The sequence below is a fragment of the Oratosquilla oratoria genome, chromosome 26 (assembly GCF_046742065.1).
Source record: "Oratosquilla oratoria isolate Oo_2021 chromosome 26, ASM4674206v1, whole genome shotgun sequence".
Lineage (NCBI taxonomy): Eukaryota > Metazoa > Arthropoda > Malacostraca > Stomatopoda > Squillidae > Oratosquilla > Oratosquilla oratoria.
Window position 1 is genome coordinate 29,104,389 of NC_134802.1, and position 25,000 is coordinate 29,129,388.

A 25,000-nucleotide genomic window follows, 5' to 3' on the forward strand; every position below is an offset into this window, starting at 1 on the left:
ATATATATATATATATATATATATACATCCCAAGGGGTTTTTCCCCCTTACAAGGGAGGTAGCCAAAGTCAAAGGCAGAGATCCACTCCCATCCATTTCATCTCTACATACGCCACTCCCATTCACCCTCCCTCCCTCTCCCATTTCTTGGCTTCTCCTGGATGATGCGTCATCCTTGCATCTCGCTCACTGGCCTGGATCAGAAGGAATGCAGCAAGATGCAGCACGTCCAATTTGCTGGCATCTTCTCCCCTTGTACATCTCACCACCTTACTTTAAACCCACATTCATCTTCAACTTCCTTCTTTCGCACACCTTCCCAAACTTCGTCACTAATTTTCTTAATCCCTCCTGTGATCCTAACACAAGAGCAGTGTCGTCTCCAAACAACAACTGGCTTATCTCCCCTTCTCTCCATTCTCTTTAACCATCTGAAATCCCCGGGCCATTATCTTTGTATTTACCTCTCGCACTACCCCGTCCATATATAAATTGAACAGCCACTGCGAATTGACACATTCCTGGCGAAGTCCCACCTTTATTTCAAACGACTCACTCTCTCTTTTTCTAATTCTAACACAGGCTCCACTACTCTCGTAAACTTTTGACTGTTCTTAACAGTTTTTTTTCTATCCCATATATCTGCAATTTCTCTCAGTGCCTTTCTATCTACTCTGTCATAAGTATTTTCCAAATCCATAAAGGCTAAAAAACATCCTTACTTTTTCATAAAGCTTTCTCAGATATCTGCCTTACCACAAAAATCTAATCCACACAACCCCTACCTGTCCTATTCTTACAATGTTCCTCACCAGTTACTCCCTCTGTTCCTCTCCCAATCCTCTCAATCAAAATAATTCCATAAGTCATATCAAGTACAATCAGCAAACTAATCCCTCCGAAAATACTACACTCACACTTATCCCCTTTCCCATTGTAAAGCGGAACTATACAGGCACCCTTCCAGTCCTCCGTCACTCTATTCTCTTTTAGACAAACATTAAACAACCTCACCAGCCAGTCCATCATCACTATACTTCCCATTTTTAGATACTCTGTATAACACCCATCTAACCCAGGTGCCTACCGGCTCTCATTGTTTTACTAATTGCTTTCACTTTATCTTTCCTTATTTTTCCTCCGTTTTTCTAATTCATCACTGTCATATTCTTAGCGCTTCCTACTGTAACAATATTTCCTTATTTATCCGTCTTCATATTTAGGAAGTCCCAAAAATACTCTGCCCATCTTACTCTTACTGCCGTCTCTTCCGTTATCACCTCTCCATCTGCACCTTTTACCTTTTCTTCTCTACTTGATTTGCCTTCCCTTCTTCGCTTAATTTCATTTCAAAAATATTTTTATTACTTTCAAAAGTTTCTGTTATATTCTTTCCCATTTCACATCTACTTTCCTTTTTGCCTCCTTATGAATTGCACCATTACTATATAAAGTTATTATAACAATGTGTTGGTCTTATGCATATGTCAGGAGACACGTTTTTGTGGTCAAAGTCCCTTTGCTCAAGACGTTTGGTCCGTTGTGACATGTAATACTCACTGCTGGAACTCGAACCTATGACTACGCGAGACCCACATGCTTCCCAGTGAACCACCAGCATACGAAGAATAATGTCAATTTGCTACAATTCACTCATCATGGTTCATAAAACGCTTTATGCTAAAGTAATGTTATTTGGTCTCTATGAAAAAATATTCAGACTAACAGCATATTGTATATTAGGATTGTAGTTATATAATCTTACGTTCCAAATTTACTTATATGTAAAATAGATAAACAAATATATATTTTATCAAAGAATAAGTAATTAGATACAGAAACAAAAACATAAGTAGATGAATAATTAAATTAATATATATTAAGCATATGAGAAAAGTAAATAGAAAATAAATAAATGCGTAGACCAATAGATATATCAATCAATCAGTCATCCAATCAGCAATCAAACAAATTAATTAATTGATCAACAACTAATCAATTAAACAAAATCATACATATACACAAACACAAATGAAAAATAAATAGAACTTTAAACAAACAAATTAACGTTTCCTTTATGATAACCAAAACCAACGTCATCGTACTTACTTGCCACTTTGATTGTAAACCTACAAGGCGTTGGTTGCCTTCCTTCCTCATTGACGCCCCAACAAGAGAGTTCACGGTCTTCGTTCGTCTTGGAAGGCTGGACGAGAAGCTGGGCCGTCGCGTGGTTTGGAGCCGCGGTGCTGGGCCGCGTTCTGATGATGTCTTGACTGTTGTTCCATCGCCACTGGATCTTGTCCACGGGAGGGTAGGAGGACACAGTGCAAGTGACGTTGATAGGTTTGTCGTAGATGAAGAATGTGGTAGGGGATGTCACACACTGGGGTTTATCTGCATGGGAGAAGGAAAAGAGTGGGGCTTATGTATCTAGTTTTGTGTAAGGGTTGAGAATTTAGCGTGTTTTCGTATGTAAGAAGCCAATCATAAACTCACGTATAAACACAGGGGGGAAATTACATGGATATGCCAACGCACACGCACTTGCACTCACACGCGAACACACACACACACACACACACACACACACACACACACACACACACACACACACACACACACACACACACACACACACACACACACACACACACACACACACACACACAAACACGTGTTCTGAAATATTGTGGCCCACTATTAGTTTCACATTTTGTTTGAATATTTCCTTAACTGTTTTATTGGAGCATAAACCACAGACATCGCAACAAGACGATGACTGTGTGTGTGTGTGTATGTGTGTGTGTGTGTGTGTGTGTGTGTGTGTGTGTGTGTGTGTGTGTGTGTGTGTGTGTGTGTGTGTGTGTGTGTGTGTGTGTGTGTGTGTGTGTGTGTGTGTGTGTGTGTGTGTGTGTGTGTGTGTGTGTGTGTGTGTGCGCGCATGCGTGGTGGGTCGTGCTGTACGGGAAGAAGTTGAGCTTCTCGTGACATTCCCGGATACAGCGCGACATCCTCTGCATCCGGACGTTAACCCCGGAAGCAGCAGAGTGTCAAGATGGCTCGGTGAAGAGCTTGTTGAGCAGGTCTAGATGGGCAATATAAAGTCAAGTTAAGCCAGGAACGTTTATACTTTTTGCGTAATGAAAGCATCCCATTTGGTAAATACAAATATATATATATGTATATATATATATATGTATATGTATATATATATATATATATATATATATATATATATATGTATATGTATATATATATATATATATATATATATATATATATAAACACACACACACACACACACACATACACACACACTCGTGGCGCAGTTGGTAAAGTTCCCTGCTGCCACTACGGCGGTCCGGGTTTGAATCCCACCCAGGCCTGAAATAATTTTAATATCGCTGCGCTGCGGGTTGTTACTCCAACTCTCGTGGGTGGGGAGTTGGGCGTGTTTGTGCGTGGGGTCACAGCATTACACATAGATCGGTCTTTTACGAGCTCTGAGGTCTTCCGGGAGAGAAATAACTGTCGATCATGAGTCGAAAACGTGATCCAAAGACTAATGTGAAACACTCACACACACACACACACACACACACACACACACACACACACACACACACACACACACACACACACACACACACACACACACACACACACACACACACACACACACACACACACACACACACACACACACACACACACACACACACACACACACTATTTGCACTTTTTTCTCTTTTTTTTTCTTATTTTTGTTTTTGTTTTCTTTTTGTCTTTTTTTTATAATTTGATGTTTAATAGCTTCCTCTCTTTTGTTTCTCTTCTTTGTCTTCTTTCGTTTCTTATGTTTCATTTTGTTTTCTTTTGTTTTCCTTTCCTTGTTTTTATGCTTTTTGCTTCCTTTTTTTTTGGCTTTTTAATTTTGCTTACTTTCGCCTTTTTTTGTCTTTGTTTTTTGTTTTGTTTTTGTTTTTTTGCTTCCGGTTTCTTTCACTTTATTCCACTTTCTTTGATTTTCTTTTGCTTGTTTCCATTTTCTTTTCTTTTTTTATATCACTTGCTCTTGCTTTATCTTGTTTTTTTTCCGTTTTCTCTTGCTTTTCCTTGTTTTATTTCACTTGCTCTTTTTTATTTCATTTCCTCTCGCTTTCTCTCTCTCTTTATATCTCTTTTGCTTTACCCTCTTCATTTTCTCCTTCCTTTTCTCTTTTCCTCTCTCCTTTATGTTTTCTCTTTTTTGTTTTTCCTCTCTTGCTCTCTCTCATTCGCTTTGTCTCTCGCTTTCTCTCTTTTGCTCTCTTTCGCTTTCTTCTTTGCTCTTTTTTTCTTTCATTCCATTTTGTTCTATTTTGCTTTTCTCTCTTTTGCCCCATCTTTCCCTTTCTCTCACTCTCACTTTCTCTCTCTCTCTCTCTCTCTAACTGTACCTCTGTCTGTCTGTCTCTCTTTCTCTCTTTGTCTGTCTGTCTGTATGTCTCTCTCCCTCTCTCTCTCCCTCTCTCTCTCTCTCTCTCTCTCTCTCTCTCTCTCTCTCTCTCTCTCTCTCTCTCTCTCTCTCTCTCTCTCTCTCTCTCTCTCTCTCTCTCTCTCTCTCTCTCTCTCTCTCTCTCTCTCTCTCTCTCTCTCTCTCTCTCTCTATTTTATCACCCCAAAACGGTGGCTGGACGAGAATAGAATGCAAATATTTGTCTGAATTTAAATCCGCTTAAGCTTATCATCCCAACAAATCATATAAATCCTTGTAGCCAAGTGTATATACTTCTTTCCAGCCAAATAACTTTGTATACGCTCAGAGTTTACCGAAGCTACTCCGAATAATTTGTTCTTTGATGCCTTTCCTCTAATGAACCTATTTTCATAGAAATTAGATAGAATTTATGATGAGAAAACCGAGTTAGTCTTTGAAGGGAATTCCCCCCTTTTCGCCAGCTCGGTCTCGTGATTATTCCGCTTTATGCCTCTACCACTGCAAACGTTCGGGTGATTGATGTGATTTTAAGAGTGAGATATTGTCCGTGATCCTGTGTGATACAAACATTAAGTAAAGCAATAAAAAACTCATACGGGATATAAAACGTGTGAGTATTTTTGGAGCTTTCGTGGATGCAAGAGGGTAAGTAATGCCCTCCCTGCATGAGGTTTAGCATGAGCTAATATCGTCTGCTAGTAGACAGAATAGGTTTATAGAAAGGATCATAGAGTATAGGAACCTAGATTATTTTTCTTGCTGTTAGTATATCAACTCATCCATTTTAATCTAAGACGAGAGAATCTTATATCTAGACTCTGAAACGCTTTCAGTGAAATGTTGTGATTTGTGCTGACGTTTATCTTCTGAACTCTACTTATTAACAACAGGTTTACATACTTTGAGATTCACCAAATAAGAGAATATCCTTATGCAGTTTTTTTCTAATAAGTACTATTTCAACAACACTAATTCTTTATTTATGATACTCAGCAAATGTCACACATAAAAGCACTTTGTTCGATTAGGGTGCTCGTTCTCTCGAGTTTTTGTCATTAAACAACATGAAGAACACCGCGACAAAGATCGTCGACAATCGCGTTTCCTGGTGATTCCATGCATACAAAACAAGGCTCTGGAAGACCATGACCAACACAGTAATGGTGTAAAATGTCTATTGTTCTCGGTCATTTTTTGTTATGTACATTGACGAACGAAAGGTTTGATCCATCCAGAGTTTTTCTTGACAAAATTCAAAATTTCCCTGACAAAAATTTTCTCTTATATATCAAATTAAATTAACAAATTAATAAATAAATAAATGGATAAAATGAATGAATGAATAAATAAATAAATATATATATATATATGATGAAGGTGGAAAAAGAAGTCACGGGTCTAGTTCCGAGTTCCTGAGTTTATTCCTGACCGGTTTCGCTCTATGCTTCTTCAGAACTAGACCCGTGACTTCTTTTTCCACCTCCATCAACTTGTCACAATGTACCAGCATATATATATATATATATATATATATATATATATATATATATATATATAAATATATATATAAATATATATATATTTATATATTTGTATATATATATATATATATATATATACAATTAAAACTATAAGCTGAATACTGGGTAGAAAGATATATGACGTACTTGACAAAAACATATTGGCTTTGTGAGAACTTTAGCGAGGGACAAAACTTTTTCTCGTGACAGTATATACATGGCATCACACTATTCAATTCCTTGTTGTGGGAAATGTCACTTTTCTGTGGGTCCTAAGAGAGGCTGACCCTTTCTAACTCCTCTGGTAACCTTCATGCCAAGAAGCTATGCAGTATACTCACTCCAGTTAGTAAATACCTTTGTGTTTTTGTTTTGTTTACAATATGTAGGAATGGTAGATCTGGTTTGCTTGAGCCAGGTTACGATTTTAGTGGTTAACTTGATATACGTTTACCATTATTTAGTAGATAGATTTAGAACGTTTAGAGAAAAGTTTCATCCACCAGGAAAATCCTGCATCCATTTTTTTCCCTCTGTTAATTTACCAATATAAAAAAGACAAATATATAAAAACGCGAAGTTTCATGCATTAGTATAGATTCTTGTGGATTATAAAAAATAATTACCTCAAGGATGAGAGACAGTATAGAGGGAGTTAGAATAATCGATATTCCTCCATTCGTTTCTTATTCAAAGATGACCGACTACACATTTTATCGGTGGAGCTCAGGAGGCACAGACACTTAATGCCGTCTTAAAGAGGCGAATCGGTGTCTTAGTATCGGGCGCCGTCGGAAAATCATTGGGGATCGACTTGTATGACTTTGTACCAAACCAGAGAGTCTTTCATAAGGCTCACCCAAGACATGTTTCCAGTGTAAATCGTAGGCGATTACTCCAATTGTATGGTTCTGTGACATGTTTTCCTGGTGTTGATCCCTTTTAGAGGGCCATCTTCACAAAAGGAAGATAAAAAAAGAGAAAGAAGAAGAAGAAGAAGTAGAAGAAGAAGAAGAAGAAAAAGAAGTAGAAGAAGAAGAAGAAAAAGAAGAAGAAAAAGAAGAAGATAAAGAAGAAGAAGAAGAAGAAGAAGAAGAAGAAGAAGAAGAAGAAAAAGAAAAAAAAAAAAAAAAAAAAAACAAAAAAAAAAAAAAAAAAAAATAAAAAAAAAAGAAAAAAAAAAAAAAAAAAGGATCTCCCATGTATCTTATGGAACAAGGCGACCAACCCTACCAAGAGCGGTTTGGGATGGTAAGGGTGGGTGCATGGGAGCTTCGTGGGAAATGTTCTCAATAGTGTTCTCAGTCAATTAAGATGTCTGATATTGGATAGAAGAATATCTAACAAACGAGATATCATACTAAAACTCATATTAAAGTACTATTGATAGACATGTACATAAAACCATCCTACATCTCGGACAGTGAACTTATCAACGCTTGTTCACACGTAACATACAGCGCGAGTGAGTAAAAAATTCAAGTGCATTCTATCTAATCACATATGCTGTGATTATGAGGACACGGAAAGCGCTCAAAACAAATCAGGATTACAAATTGATACAGCCCAAAACGGAATTCATATGCATATCGGATGATTAATTTTCTGCATTGCGAATAGATCGATGCATCAATCATCTGGCCCTATGGTAATAGTTTCCGAGTACAGCGTTCACTTTGTTTTGGCCCCCCAGGCTGAGGACCCCTAACAATCACGTGAGCAAAGTTCATTGACCGGTTTTAAAGAGGAGGCTTCTTAAAGTTAAATAGAATTGCACTGTGAAGAATGTAGTGTTATGGAATAAACGATTTTAGTCGAGATAATATATCCGTTTTTGTCCTGTCCTGTCGATTGTCCCTTGTCCCTTGTTCATTGTCGCTTGTCGCTTGTCCTTTGTCCCTTGTCGCTTGTCTCTTGTCCCTTGTCCCTTGTCCATTGTCCCTTGTCCCTTGTCCATTGTCGCTTGTCCCTCGTCGCTTGTCCTTTGTCCCTTGTCGCTTGTCCCTTGTCGCTTGTCGCTTGTCTCTTGTCTCTTGTCTCTTGTCCCTTGTCCTTTGTGTCCCTTTGCCCTTAGTGTTTTGTGTTTTATTTTATTTTATTTTTTGCTCTTCTGCTTTTTGTTTTATTTTCTATTCTATTCTATTTTGCTATATTTTCTTTTTTTTTCTATTTTTCATTTTTTTTTCAAAATATTATTTTATTTTCTCTTTTCTCTTTTTTCTTTGATTTTCTCTTGATTACTTGTTTTCTCTCGCTTTCTTTTGTTTACTCAAGCCTTCTGCATTCTCCTCTTTATTTTCATGTCTTCTTGCTTTCATTTTTGTTTTTATTGTTTTCTTTTTATTTTTATCGTTGTTTTTATTTCTATTATTTTTATTTATTTGTTTTTTAAATCTCCGTTAGCAGATTCAAAATTATTAAATCTGCTAGATGTCTCATCATTTCTTGTCTCGTTTTGTATTGTCATCATCTTTTCCTATTTATTGTGTGTTTGGGTATAAATATTTCACTAAACTAAGAAGCTAAAACTGTTTTAATGATTGTGTGATTCTGTTATCGGGTAACATTGCTCTATTTATCTAAGTTAGCATGAGAGGATTTGAACTATTTCAAAGGTCAATTCTTACACCTAGAAAAGGTTGGCCTAATATTTTGAATTAAAAAAAAAAAAAAAAAAAAAAAAAAAAAAATAATAATAATAATAATAATAATAAATAGATAAATAAATAATTAAATGAATAAATAAATAAATAAATAAATAAGCAAACAAACAAACAAACAAATAAATAGATATATAAATAAATAAATAAATAAAAAGGTCAACTGGTTATTATAAAATGTGTTCTCTTGCACCCCGAATGAAAAGTTTTAGGTTTAATCATGAGTGATAGTTTGTGCCGACGATTGCGCCAACAGCTATCTTTCCTTTGTAGCCAAGAATGGCTATGCATGTAGCCGCTATGCTCATCTTCACTCCACAAACTCCAAGAGGTAAGTAGTGATTGTTCAATCTTACTGATAGTATGTGGCCCAAACACTGCTTGCACAATCTCGATGACTGTGCAATCATGACTGCCAGTGTATAGGGGCCTAAAGACATACTGACTAAACTTAATATTTTATATTTGGCAATGTATACGTAAGATATTTAATACTACGGTAACTAATTTCTACTATGATAACATCGTCAACTAAGTTGGTAATGACACTTTGGGGAAATGACATACAGGCATAAATCATTTAGGAAGTGTAATCTTTTTACATGTACGTATAATCAGATTATGAAAAATAATGTATAAAATCATCGTAAGAGAACGACCGTCATTTTGATTTTCTTTTTTTATTTGCATTATTATAGTTTCTGATAACATCTGAGTGTTTAGTTTAATAAATGAAGTAAATATATACTCATTGTATTTTTCTACGTGAAATTCTCATTTAAATCATTACAGTCTACACTTAAAAAAAGGTACATAGAAAAATCACCGTTAAAGAATTATAGAGATCAGTAAATATAGTAGAGAATGATAACATACTACTGCTTGATGAAAAAGAGATTTGACATATCAGCCACAGGCTAAATTGCCATATGAACAAATTCGGTGAGAATGCGCACACACCAAAACATGCACACGTACATGCACACATTTTGTCGCTTCTCAGACCGTATAACTTTTTTTTTTCTTTTATGTATACTGTATGTATGTAAACTTATTCGTACGGGTATGTTCCAAATTGGCTTTGATCCATTGGAAATGAAGATGAAAAGAATTATATTGCCAATTAATTCTGTCAATCTCTTGGAAAGATGATTTGTGCTGCTTTAAACACACGCGCGCACGCGCGCGTATTTGTGTGTGTGTGTGTGTGTGTGTGTGTGTGTGTGTGTGTGTGTGTGTGTGTGTGTGTGTGTGTGTGTGTGTGTGTGTGTGTGTGTGTTTTGTGTGTGTGTGTGTGTGTGTGTGTGTGTGTGTGTGTGTGTGTGTGTGTGTGTGTGTGTGTGTGTGTGTGTGTGTGTGTGTGTGTGTGTGTGTGTGAGTGTGTGTGTGTGAGTGTGTGTGTGTGTGTGTGTGGGTGTGTGTGTGTGTGTGTGTGTGTGTGTGTGTGTGTGTGTGTGTGTGTGTGTGTGTGTGTGTGTGTGTGTGTGTGTGTGTGTGTGTGTGTGTGTGTGTGTGTGTGTGTGTGTGTGTGTGTGTTTATTGTAACGCAATAATTATTGCGTCATTATTTTCTATATATTTTTCTCTGTTATATATTGTATTTGTATGTTTGTTTGTACATGCAAGCTGCAAAAGTGAATTATGATATATAACACACGCTAACTATGTGCGCATTTAAACTGCGTCATAATTGTGACCGATAAACGGACCGATTATAAGTACTGTTACCACCCGGATATGTCAAACAACGCAGTCGCGAGATGCTCTGCTGGGGCACTTGCCCCAAACAAGGCAATTCAAGCGCTCAACCTGCGCTCGAACTAGGCAATTTGCCGGCACCTGTCTCGAAGTGCGTAGCGAAAGAGGAAGTTTCAGCCTCCTCTTCCTCCCAGAGGGCAGATTCAGACGTATGGCAGATCCATATCAGCGACTACAAATAGTCCACACTTACAATCTTATTCACATTTTCCATATTCCGTTTCTCAAAGAAACAGAATATTGATTGTTTTAGTCTAATAAAAACACTCTTTGAAATTGCCATGGAGATATACATTAGACCTGGTAAAAAAGAAAAGGATATTTTTATGAGTTACTGTACTTTTTTCCATACTTTTTTTTTTTACCTGAAATAGCCAAATATCACAACCATTTTTTTTTTTTTTTATCTAGGATGTATGCTGAAGATTTTTGCTATCCATAAGGGCCAATTTTGAGGCATTTCTAAACATTTATTGTGGTATATTTTTTAAGTACCGATGACAGATCAAATTAGGTACCAAGTGAAAGAGCAAAATCTACTCTACATATTGCAACCGTTAGAATTGATGAAATTCCCCCTTGAGTTTTAAAATATATGAAATTGTTGAAGATCCTGACTTTTTTGCTAACCTAGACATGTTTTTTTTATTGTTTTTTTTTTTTATGAAAGCTTGAATTTTAGGTGAATCTAGACCAAAACTCATAAATAATCTTAGCATTTAATTTGATATTTCATATTTATAGAAACCTGTTAATGATATTGGGCAATACTGAACAATACAAAAGCAAGGCCAGTACAGAAACTCGATCTAAATCCAGAAAAATATCCACAATGGCATTAAGCAAGGGGCTACGAGGACGCATGTTTGATGTTTCAGAACCTCTACGTGCAGTCCACAAGCAAGCATCTAGTCGGCCGTCCACCAGATCTCTTACTGAAACCTTCCTGGTCGGATACCCTTCAGCTTGCATCAGTGGTTTTCACCAACAGACAAGCATTCCAGTACTTCCTTTATCTCCAAAGTTTACCAGAAATTACAGGGAAACCCATGGTTCAAGACTTCGCCTATGAAACAGTTGAAGCTATCATCCAATTCTGACAGATGGCTAGGATCAAGGCGACGACCAGACAGAACTTCATGAATTTTTTTTTTTTTTTGAAACTCCATGACAAACACAGAACACTGATGAAGAGCAAAAGAAGAGCAAGGGACCCTGGAGGAAAGAGGAGTGCATTTGTCTTGGAATTGGACAGCCTGTTCGACATAGGAGTTCCAGATGGTGTCCAGGATATTGAGAGCAACAGACTATCCAGGGAGAAGAAAGATGAGGACAACAGATTCCAGGACCAGAGGACTGAGAGGAAAGGTCACACGTCGTGTCATGACAAAATCATCGAGACAAGATCCCAGCAACAAGTAGGCCGGACTAAGAGGCAACTGCAGAGGCAAGAATAAGTTAATCATACTTTCATGCTTTTATTATTCATACTTTTGAATATCACAACAAGTTGGAGGTTTTATATGCTTACCATATTGTATTATTTTGTAGTTTTACATGCTTACCACATTGCATTATTTTGCAGTTTTACATGTTTACTACATTGTATTATTTTGCAGCCGCAGCAGGACAAGAGACAGTTGCTCACATGGATATGTTATGTGACCAGCTTGAGTATGATGAAGAGACTGTTGCAAAGCTGGAACGACTCAACATCTTCCTGGCGCTGTTCTACACATTAATGTGGATGACGTCAATATCTGCTGCGGATGCTCCTGTGAATGATCTTCAGCTCAACCAGGACATGTTGAGGCACAAGATATCAGACTCAGAGATTGCCGAATCAGTTCTTCAGAAGATGGAAAATCACAAGTGGTACTTGACGCAGGATGCCGTGCCATTCGAGCTATTCAGCAGCAGGCTGAGCGACAAGCAGAAACAGGTCACAGGTCATTGCTGCTCAGCTACATGCCACTCAGAAACCAGATAGTTTCAGAAGGGGGGGAAACATGTGTTTCAGAAAGTGACAGCCAAGACCACATTAGTAGATCTCATTGGTCCGGAATACCATCTTCTGTTAGATATCCTCAGCATTGGATCTGACTGGCTCCTGGATCGGGTTGAATCATGGTCAGAGAAGGAGGACTACAAGAAAGCCTTGGAATATTTGAGAAACCTCAGAGTAGTGAATGAGCGTGGAGTTAAGATGATGAGTGATTTTGTAAATGTCATCACCACAGATCAGAAGCAGAGTAATATCTCCTGAATGCTGTGGAATACTGTATAATAGACGGCGCTTCGAAAGCTTCAAGAAGCAAACACTTAACAAATGACTGTGCAACATGATTTTGATAAATATAATCATGATTATTTTGGTAACATTAGTTGATGATTTGATTTGTTGCAAAATTACACTTTCCACTTTGTATATGTCAAATGTATGGAATTTTATTTTTCTGCAAATATTATAAATAACATACCATTTTTTGTATAATATTAATCACATTGTACACGTTCAAAAGAGCATTAATCATGCTTAATTTGATTTCTATTTTGTCGCTCTATCTTGCTCCATGAAAAAAAAAAAAAAATCTCCAGGTTAGTAAGAAAGTCAAGGTTTTCAGAAATATTTTATCTGCTATAAATCAAGGGGAAAATTCACTAATTCTAATAGTTCATATTTGTAGAGCAGATCCTACTCATTCATTTGGTAACTAATTTGTTGCTTTAACCTGGATAGAAAAAATTAAACAATAAAATATGCTTATCAATGCCTAAAAATTGGCAATTTGGGTAAGATAGATAGCAAAAAAGTTCAGTCTCCATGTGGCAATATTTCTAAACATCCTTGATAAAAATGGAGGCAATTTGTGGCCTTTTCAGATCAAAAAGCATAAAAGAAAGTGCAGGTCTAATATATATTTAAATATACACACTCATATATATATATATCTACATATATATATATATAAATATATATATGTATATATATATATATATATATATATATATATATTTATATCAAATCAGCCATCCTGAGTGCATTGCTGAACAAAGGCCTCCTTCATAGCATTCCATCATCCACGCGACCTCTACCACGTTACTCCCGCAAACTTCTCAATCTCATACCTCCACCTTCTCTCTTCCCAACTCAACCTTCTAAAAATCTCTTCCAAGCAAGCTGTAAATAGTTTGGGTGAAATGGTATTGCCTTTCCGTACTCCTTTCTCGATCTTGATCTTTTCTGTATCTTTATGTAGTCGAATTACAGCGGTACCTTTCACATAAATCTTTTCTAAAACCTTGACAATCTGTTTGTTTGTACCCTGCTTGCGTAATGAGGTTAGTACTGCTATTTGTTTTACCGAGTCAAAGGCCTTCTCGTAACTTACAAAAACTAAACAGAGAGGTATATTGTATTCTGTCGTTTCCTCGATTAGTTGGTTTATCGCCTGCAAATGGTCTAAAGTCGAATATCCGCTACTAAAGCCGGCCTGTTCTCTCGGTTGGTTTCCATCTAAAACTTTAATGAGTGTATTTTTTAAGGATCTTGGAGAATACTTTATATACATTTGATAGTAAGCTAATCAGTCGATAGTTACTAAGGTTCTTCTGGTCTCCTTTTTTATGAAGCAAAATCACTACAGCATTGCACCATGATTCAGGAACGCTTTCTTGACGCTTTGTTGTAGTTCTCTGCAAAATTGACTAACATCTCGCCTCTGTCATTTCTTTCACCTACTTTAAACTTCCCAATGGAGGACTCATCTCCTGTCTTCTTTCCCACTTTAGCATTAAAATCGCCAACCACCAACTTGTACTTACTTTTCTCTTGATCCATTACCTGACTTAAATCATCATAGAACGACTCGATTTCATCGTGCGAACTCCGTGAAGTTGGTGCATAAACTTGAACTATTCTTAGAGTGTATCTTTTATATAACCTAATCACAATCCAAGCTACCCTATCTGATAAACTACTGAACTTGACTACGTTACCAGCAACCTCTCGATTTATCAAGAATTCTATTCCACTAGATTTTTCTTTGTCCTTACCTCTATAGTAGAACAGGTGGTGACCATCTTGTAATTGTATCAGCTTTTCTTCCGTTCTTCGGACTTCGAACAGTCCTACGATGTCCCACTTGGTGTTGTCTAGTTCTTCCATTAAACTTTCCAGCCAATGGTCTTCTAAGAGACTTCTTACGTTATAAGTATAGATCTTCATTTTCTTCATGTTGTTTAATGTCCAAGACTTGAATCTGCTTCGACAGTGTTTATTCACAATCGGTGTCACACTACATGTAAGCACACGAGGCACTGCGGTTGGACCTTTAGGAGACGATGATCCAACAGTAACGCCCGGTTTTGTTTTGGTTATACTGTTCATGTTCATGTTCATGTTTGCTATCAAGGGGTTCGGCCAGTAATCTCACCTCCATGCCAACTGGATTCTGGTGAAATATTTCCCTGGTGTCACCATATTCATTATATTAGGTAAAGCCCTATATCTATATGGTGCCCCATGGTCCACGCCGTCATTATGACTGTACCCCATATATATGAGGAGTTTCCCTGTTCGCCATCAGGGACGTGCCAGTTAGCAGCGGGTCCTGCGACTGTGTGTGTGAGCTGCTCTTTGATCTTCCTTACAAAACCTGTTCGATATGGGTGACCCTGCAGAGATTTCCTCTCTATCGACATAGGTTTTGTAATCATTGAGATGCTCAAGTCTATCCACCAGGTTAATGTGTCAACTCTTGGACAGGATATATATATATATATATATATATATATATATATATATATATATATATATATATATATATATATATATAATATATACATATATATATATATATATATATATATACACAAATGAGCTTAACCTACATCACAAAATCCCTTTCCTCGACGTCCTTGTCAATTCCCGAAATGACCGACATGAAACTAAAGTGTACAGGAAGGACACAGACATTGGACGATGCATGAATGCCGACAGTGAATGCCCTGATAGGTATAAGCTGAGCGTCATTCGAGCATATTTAAGACGTGCCTTTCGTAACTGTTCTTCTTGGGACTTACTTCACACAGAACTCTTGAGACTGAAACAGATACTCATCAACAACAATTACTCAAACACTATCATAGACAAAGAAATCAACCTCTTTCTGACACGTACCCAAACTCAACAGGAACAAAAACCCACACAGACTATACACAAATTTTCTTTAAGAATCAAATGACACCCGCATATAAAACTGACGAACGGGTCTTAAAAGAAATCATCACAAGGAATGTCACATGTATCAACCCACAAGAAAAATTAGCCATAATTATATACTACAAAAACACAACTGTCTCTAGCCTGTTCATGAAGAATAACCAGACAAAAGATAACAACACCCTAAAGCAAGCGAATGTGGTATACCAATACTCCTGCTCCGAAGAAGGTTGCAAACTTCTGCCTAACATGAATTATATTGGCGTTACCACTACTTCACTTAGCCGAAGGCTCACAATGCATGCCCGCGATGGTAGCATACGGAAACATATGACTCAATATCACAACAGAAATCCAACAAGACAAGACCTAGTTAACAATACCAAAATACTTAAACACTGTAACAATCACAAAAAACTACACATCCTGGAGAAAGTCTACATTTCACAACACACACCAATCATCAACATACAAACAAACACAAAGAATCCGTCACACCAGGACATAATTTCCCTCATCAACGGACATCTTGTCCATTTCCCCCCCCCCCCCACTGTCATTTTAACTGCCTGAAGATGGTTGTATGTAACAACCGAAAGCTTGCGATATATAATTAGTGTCAATATACCATGGATCTCGGTAGACTTGTGTTTAATCTACCCCTGGACTATAAGAAACATATAAGAAGAATGGAAAAAACAACTAAGAAGATAGTTGAAACTGAATTAGCATTGGTCTTTAACAAGACATGTCTACAAGAAAATTTACTGCCAAAATATACTAATATATATATATACATATATACATATTATATATATACACATTGTATATATATATATATGTATGTGTGTATATATATAATATATATATATATAAATGTGTGTGTGTGTGTGTGTGTGTGTGTGTGTGTGTGTGTGTGTGTGTGTGTATTTGTGTATATATATATATATATATATATATGTATATATATATACATACATATATATATATATATATACACGTGTGTAATTGCGTCTTTACATGTGTGTGTGAATGCATTTTTACATATTTGCGTGTTTGCATGTCTGCTCGTGCTTATATATGTATGTATTTGTGGATACGTGTGTGTGGATATATGCATGAACACCCGTATGTACGTGGGAACACGTGTGTATGCACATATGAATATTCTATTTCAGAAAGTGGTATCAAAAGAGACACAACATATGATATAGCGACATAAAGAAGTTTCGAGGATAAACTTATTGCTGGTTAGATATATTTTAAGTAAAGTAACATACTAGTGTTGGGAAACTCAGAAACTTTGTGAGGCCTAACCCAACTTCATGGGCCTTGAAGCCCTTTTACGCCGCCCTGACATGCATTCCTCAATACTACATCATGCTCTGTGCGTGCAGTATTTTTTTTTTTTTTTTTTAAGGAACAAGTAGGTAAAGAGATTCAGTGTTTAAAATTATAGTCTACGCTTTATACAATCTAATATTAAGTATATTTTAAAGAGACGAGTACATCATAACAAATGTAGTCTTTTTAATCAAGTGGGTGTTTCTGTGTGTTTGTATGTGTGTGTGTGTGTGTGTGTGTGTGTATGTGTGTGTGTGTGTGTGTGTGTGTGTGTGTGTGTGTGTGTGTGTGTGTATGTATGTGTATGTATGTATGTGTATGTATGTATGTGTGTTTGTGTGTGTGTGTGTTTGTATGTGTATGTGTGTTTGTTTGTGTGTGTGTGTGTGTGTGTGTATGTGTGTGTGTGTGTGTGTGTGTGTGTGTGTGTGTGTGTGTGTGTGTGTGTGTGTGTGTGTGTGTGTGTGTGTTGATTTCATTTGCTTTTGTTAATATACGTGTGTGCTTATGTGCGTGCGTGCTTATATGCGTGCGTATTTATGTGTGCGTGTGTTTGTGTGTGTACGTGCATGCACACATGTGCTCAGGGTCTTGTAATCCTTAGCTCGTTAAAGTTCAAAGGTTACATACTAAAGCTAGATATGAATACACAACTTTTGCTATACCATAACTCTTAATGTGTCCACTGAACCTTACAGACTAAATTTTATGACATTATAAAGATAATATAGATAGAATGAATTTAAATTCCTTACACTGTATCCTCAGCTCAACAGGTGAGCTTGTGACGGATGCAAGGGAGTTGGAAGCTGAGCAGCGATAGGATCCAACTCTCTTCCGTTCCACCTTTTGTAAGACCAAAGACTCCCCAGTGAGGATAATGCCCTCGGACAAATTCCCTACCAGTCTCTTGTCCTGCACATAAAAGAAAATATCATACATAAAACAACGTACATGTTTCGTACCCAAGGATTTAAAATATAAATAAACTCATACACAATTACTTATACTCCTAGTGAATATAACGAGAATGTATGAATATGATAAACATAGCGCACATTTTTAAGTGAACATTATACATAAAACAAAGTATATATTTTATGAAATAACACATACAAATATAGGTAAACTCATATACAAGAAATGATACTCTTAAAGAATATAGCAAGGTGAGAATATGAAAATATGAATATGATTTACATAGCGGACGGTTTTAAATGATACGGTTTTTTTCGTACCTCGTGGTACCATGTAATAGAGGATACAGGTGGGTTGGCTGTTACTGTACATGAGAGAAAGACATCATTTCCCTCCTTGAGGACACTTGACCGAAAAACATCCCCTAACGAGGCGTTAACGATTGGAGGATCTGTAAGAAGAAGAAGAAGAAAAAAAAAAAAAAAAAAAAAAAAAAAAAAAGAACATGCTATTAGGAACGAGTGTCCCAAAGTCATACATATATAACACATATAGGTATAACACATAAATAGAACATGCATGAATATATATTTGAAAGGTGAATTTTAATGAATATAAGTGTATATGAAGATTATGCATATAGATACTTTTTCTGTTGCATGGAATCTAGACCATTTTGATAAAAAAAAAAGCTCTTGAATCTGCTTCATATATTGCTTTCAATAATCTATAAATTCTACTTACATTGAATGTCAAGAACTGTTGAATTTGTGATGCTTGTTGATGGGCCAATGGCTGGGTTCGTCGCGTTACACGTGACGATCAGTTTGTCGTCGCTCCGACTTACGTTCCGTTTCAACCAAGAACTCGTTGCCGAACCATAATGGGTGTTCTGCGAATGACAACAAAGAAGAAAAAAATATAAATTACCACACGTGAATGTTAATTACATTTGACAACTCTGCAAAAGGTTATCAATATTATTGTATTATTTTTCACGTGTTATTTATTGACATATTTATCTACATACTTTTCGCATACTTTGCAAATGAGCTGTACACTTATTCAATATCAAATAACTTCTGGAACATAGTGGGAGGAAGGTATCTGTAGATCATATATTTATTCCTTGAGTTGAGGTTATATGGCTTGATTTACTATTTCGTCTTTTTTAATCTAAAAACCACACTACAGCACCATAGAAAACACCAAATATCTAGTAATTATGAATAAAGTTAACTGTGATTGTAGACAAACATTCACGATTGTCTTTTTTATATGACATTGTTTTGTCCTCAAAGGATAAAGCAAAAATGTTTTGATCGTTGTAAAAGGTCGAATTTAAATTCACCGATTGTGATGTACAAGCAAGAATCAACACGAACGTGACTCCAACGGAGTAGAATATAGTTTGAAAATTCAATTAAATACGGACGGTAGAGAGTAATCTAATAATCTTACGTTCAGCAAACACTGTACTGCGGAGTGACCACGACCATGGTTGATATATACACTAACATTATTCTGACATTTCTTCAAGGAAAACATTCACAGGACCACTTAGAATAACTTTAACGATTCATTTCAAACGTAGTGAACTCCACCTATTAAGAGGCTATGACATTGCCCCTTACAGAGAACAATGTATCATGGAATCTAATGAACCATGTCCTTGGCCCAACTCGCTAGCGGGTGAGTTCGTACTGTCGTCACGTCGACGAAAGCAGCGACGTTCTAGCCCGCTCGGTCAGTGAGCATCTATGGTTAGGATATTACTACAGTTATACCTAATTACAGTCCTCAGAAGGAGACTGGAAGGTCTGTCTTACAGTAAGGAATGGTTATAGTTAGAGAGGCAAACTGCTTAATCAAATTAACACTGGAAGAGCTATTCCAGCTACCAGAAGCTTTCACAGTGGTTGAGAACCTTAATTATTGTGCAGGAAGTGGGTATTAAAGTTTCCCTCACTACATTAGTGTAGAGAAGAGAATCATATTACGTAGACGTATATTCAATTAGAAAAATCGTAATAGTATTAGTTTGGACTTGGGAAGAGATGTAAGCATGTTAGATATGGAACAATTTGTTTTTTTCGTCTTAGTGAATTCTATAAAATTTCACAAGATATATTAACCATGCACATATATATATATATATATATATATATATATATATATATATATATATATATATATAATATATAAATATATATATATATATATAATGTATATATATATATATATATGTGTGTGTGTATATATATATATATATATATATGTATATATATACATATATATGAATACATATGTATATATATATATACATATATATATGTATGTATATATATGTATATATATACATATATATATATATATATATGTATATATATATATATATATATATATATATTCAATTCAACATTTTGGACACAACACTTATGTAGCATCTCTGAAGAAGAGTAATGCCCGAAACATTAGATTAAAAAAGTCAATGTTTCTCTTGAATTATTTCCTTCTACCTTTACCTTGTACCTACCAATATAAACTACACATTAAGAACATGAGAACCTGAGAATGAATGTGTCCGCAAGAGACCATACGGCCTACACTAGGCAGTTCCATGTCCCCTACCACCTTTCACCCCTGTCCATAAAGTTATCAAATTTTATCTCTTAAAACAACCAATTGTTTCAGCTTTCACTAGGTTAGTAAACTACTTGCTTTTACTAAGTCGTTTCAGTAGAAACGACGTGGGTTATAACATTCTAACTTCCATAAGAACATCTCAACAATGTGTCTAACATTCGTAGAGGTTTAATTTCTCTTAGTTCGTCGTTCCTGTTCTCACTATGTGACGCAGAAATAATCTGACTTTGGAATTTTGAAAAACAAAGATTGTAACCGAAGCCGCTTCTATTCGAACGAAGCTCCAAAAACAAGTAGCATGCTAAGGAGAAATGGCTTATATACCGCTACCTTGTATCTGTTCTATTCTTGCCTATTTCCTTCTTTAACTTAAATTTGTCCACTAATAGAGTTGTTGAAAATGAATAAAACTATAGGCAATCATGTTGAAACCCAAATAGAATAACAAAGAAAATTTAGGTAAATTCCCCAAAATAACAACAATAAGGTTGATAAAAAATAAAATCCTTCGTTGGTAAAGCATATAATCCAAATTTATAACAGCTAATAGATTTAACATCAGATATCAATAAGTGAAAATTTTGTCAAAAAAGTCGGTAAAAACCGGTGTATTGTTTTAAAATAGATCTTATGAACATTTTCTTGTACTCGTTTAATAGAAAAATTAAAACGAATAATCAAAGGCATAAATCAAGTTAATAATCTCATACGTATTTATCCTGTTGCTAAAGTTTATTGAGTATTTATTGCTATATATCTTATCATATATTATATTATCATAATTATTTTGTTATCCTTTTTGTTTTTATTCATCTTTATTTTTATTCCGTTATACTTCTATTTTCTTTATTGAATATATTAGTTAGTATTTATTATTGTTATATTATTGTTGCTATAATTCTATATTACATTTCTTGTTTATTATTTACCATTATTTATTATTTGTCATGCCTTGAGTTTATTGTGAATGTTCTTGTATAATCTCATGTATAATTTTTATTCACTATATTGATATTTTTCTTTCTATATTTTCCATAATTGAAACAAGTAGCTTATGATTGCAAACATTGACTATTGGCCGATTTATAAGAGTATGAAAATTATATATGTATCATAAGTGCTATATTTATACTGTCTCTTCTAGGAGTGTTAATAATATTATTCTGTCATAAGGAATGAAAACTCTTATTCCTCCTAAATCATCTTTAATAGAAATGTGAATTGAAACACTTCATATTTATTCGTTCATATTAAATACATTTCATATTATCAGAAACAACATGTAATGACAAACACATGTAGTTTATATGAAATGTTATAATGATTTGGTTTAACGTCACAAACTCCCCCTATCAGTAGGCTACGACGGTACCCCCTACAGAGGACTTTGTAACTGTCATGGTTCAACTTCGCCGATGGCAGGGTTCGAGCCACCTTCCCCTCTAGCTTTGCCGCAAGTAACAATGATGTAACACACTCGGCCAGCTATCTTGGCTGGCTTCACTGGACGACCATTATATAATTTTGTTATATAAAATGTAACAAAAGAAATTCTACTCAGCAAGTAATCAGCAATAAGTCAGTCAACCAATCATTCCATCCAGTTATACAATGCTAAATTAAAGAAAATATAAAACAACAGTTTTACAACTAATTCTCTAACTGTTTTTCTCCTAATATGAATGTCTAGTTATCCTTTTTTTTAATTTACAAAATGAGCTCAACTAAAAACATACAAGTTCATTTTTTACCCATAACTTATAAAACAAAATATTATTCTGTAGTTGTATGCACCTCCTTTTTCTTAAGTGAAATATTCAAATTACCGTTCGCTTTTTCTTTCACTCAAATTACCCTACAACACTTATCTGATACACTATATCGTACATATACATTGCATACAATACACTGTATTATTGTTTTCTAAGGTTAGAAATAAAAATAATGATAAATATATTAAGAGTAGAGCTGTATTTTTTAAATGTGATCTTCATATTCATAATATGGAGATTAAGCTATTAATACCATGTCATTTTTCATAACCTTTGAGGATAATCCTCTTTTGCTCAAAGCTATGCTGATGTCACTCTAATATCACATTTTATTTTCGTAGACCAAGTAGCCGTAGGCTGTCTATCTAATTTGCAACTAAAACCACAATGGTTGTTTTGTGCAACTGAATGTTTCCATAATACATCGGGCTTACATAAGAACATAAGCATGGAGTAGACTGCAGGAGACCATAAGACCTACACCAGGAAGTTCCATGTCCCTTACCACATGTCATCCATATCCATAAAATTATCTTATCTATTCTTAAAACAACTAATTGTCTCAATGCTCACTACATGGCTACTAAGTCTATTTCATTCGTTAACCATTCTACTGGTAAACCTAGATATGTCCAATTTAAATCCATTACTACGAGTCCTGCCCTGCTGTCTTAATATGATGATCTTGCCTGCATCCCCATTGTTAAAGCCCTTAACCCATTTGAATATATCTATTAGATCATCCTCAACTCTTGGCTCTCCAGAGAGTAAGTTCAAGTGACAATTTGGGTCATTATCTGTACTGATTCTAATAAATTAGCATCCATTCTAGAGGATGGAGACCAAAACTATTGCATAGGCAAGGATGGGCCTATCATCAGATAGATTGATTACGTCTGCACTTTTCTTTGATACTTAGTATGAGCTTTATATATATATATAAATATATATATATATATATATATATACATATATATATATATATATATATATATATTATTTTACATATTTTTTACATGATAAGTTGTGTGATTACATCATTTAAGTTTTAGAAAACTTTCAACGATGCTCTCACCCAATGATAAAGATGACATTTGAAGTATCAGATTACCCCCCCTCAAAAAAAGATTATCTTAATATCCATAACAATCATTAGTGTCTAGATACTATGTGGTATTTTTCATTCATAACAACCTTACTGATGTAACAGAAATTCAAAAGAAGATTTAATGTTTTAAACACTACCAGGCAACTTAAACATTTTACTTTCTGTATGTATTCAAATAACAATCCAATCATTCAACCAGAAACATTTCTTAAGAAATATAATCATAATGATGATAACGAAAACAAAGAAATAATATATATAATTTTCAAAATACGCTGTGATTTGATCTATGCAAAAGCAGCTAAAGGTATGAGATATCCTGCTTTACTAAACATAAGCTTGTGTTTAGTAAAGCAGAATATCTCACAATATTGGATGATGTGAAGGTGTACTAGAAAGGGGATTATTGAGATGGGGGTTGTTAGTTTATATATGCATTTATTTATGTATTTTATTTGTTATTTACATTATTATAGTTTTTATTTATTGTTTTATTATTAATATGATTTTTTTTCGCATCCGACCTAGATATGGATCAAAAGGTCTCCTGTCGGCATGCTCCGCCTTTGTAATCCTTTGTAAAATGGATTCCAAGATTCGAAGGTCAGTTGTAGGACAGCTATCTAGAATTTTGAAGTGGTTTATACTTACTATGACTTTGCCATGTTGAGTATAGCTTGGTCCCGTATGGCCAAGGGATGGGGCTTACTGTGACTTTGCCATGTTGAATATGGCTTGGTCCCGTATACTTACAGTGATTTTGCCATGTTGAATATGGCTTTGTCCCGTATACTTACTGTGAGTTTGCCATGTTGAATATGGCTTGATCCCGTATACTTACTGTGACTTTGCCATGTTGAATATGGCTTGGTCCCGTATGGTCAAGTAATGGGGCTTACTGTGACTTTGCCATGTTGAATATGGCTTGGTCCCGTATGGCCAAGTGATGGGGCTTACTGTGATTTTACCATGTTGAGTATGGCTTGGTCCCGTATACTTACTGTGACTTTGCCATGTTGAATATGGCTTGGTCCCGAATGGCCAAGTTATGTGGCTTACTGTGACTTTGCCATGTTGAATATGGCTTATTCCCGTATACTTACTATGACTTTGCCATGTTGAATATGGCTTGGTCCCGTATGGCCAAGTGATGGGGCTTACGAATCCTCGACCTGATCTCCATGACTGACCTTTGTGCTCGTCCGCTCTAACCTTGAAAGATCTGACTGTACTTCCAATATACCCTGCCTGGCAATTGGCCTTTGAATTTTAGGCAACTTGTAATTTCATTACCATAGTAGAATTACTATGTGCTTCAATGTCTTTGATCACTAATCAACAACTCATCATTTATGCATACATCTAATGCAGTCACTACCACGTCTTGCATGACCCACTAAAATAGAATTTCTCTTTTAAATGAACGTCTTTCAATATTTAACACCTTTTTCGTACAGTGACAATATGGCGTAATTAAAATGTAACAAATACCTGATTTAGTAGTTATTAGCCCGGAAAATGTAATAAACTTTTGTAACGAGACACACGCGACGCTTTTGGCTCTTTT

At 35.6% G+C, this 25,000-nt stretch overlaps 1 protein-coding gene across 1 annotated transcript in view; it reads right to left on the reverse strand.

Moving 5' to 3' along the window:
• Window positions 1-25,000, reverse strand: part of LOC143039323 (neural cell adhesion molecule 2-like) — a 131,392-nt gene that overhangs the window by 33,445 nt on the left and 72,947 nt on the right. The window contains exons 8-11 of the mRNA XM_076209202.1: window positions 18,652-18,799; window positions 18,228-18,358; window positions 17,745-17,904; window positions 2,110-2,397 (exon numbers count right to left, since the gene is read on the reverse strand). Coding sequence (XP_076065317.1) covers window positions 2,110-2,397; window positions 17,745-17,904; window positions 18,228-18,358; window positions 18,652-18,799 — 727 coding nt within the window. The remainder of the gene's footprint in view (window positions 1-2,109; window positions 2,398-17,744; window positions 17,905-18,227; window positions 18,359-18,651; window positions 18,800-25,000) is intronic.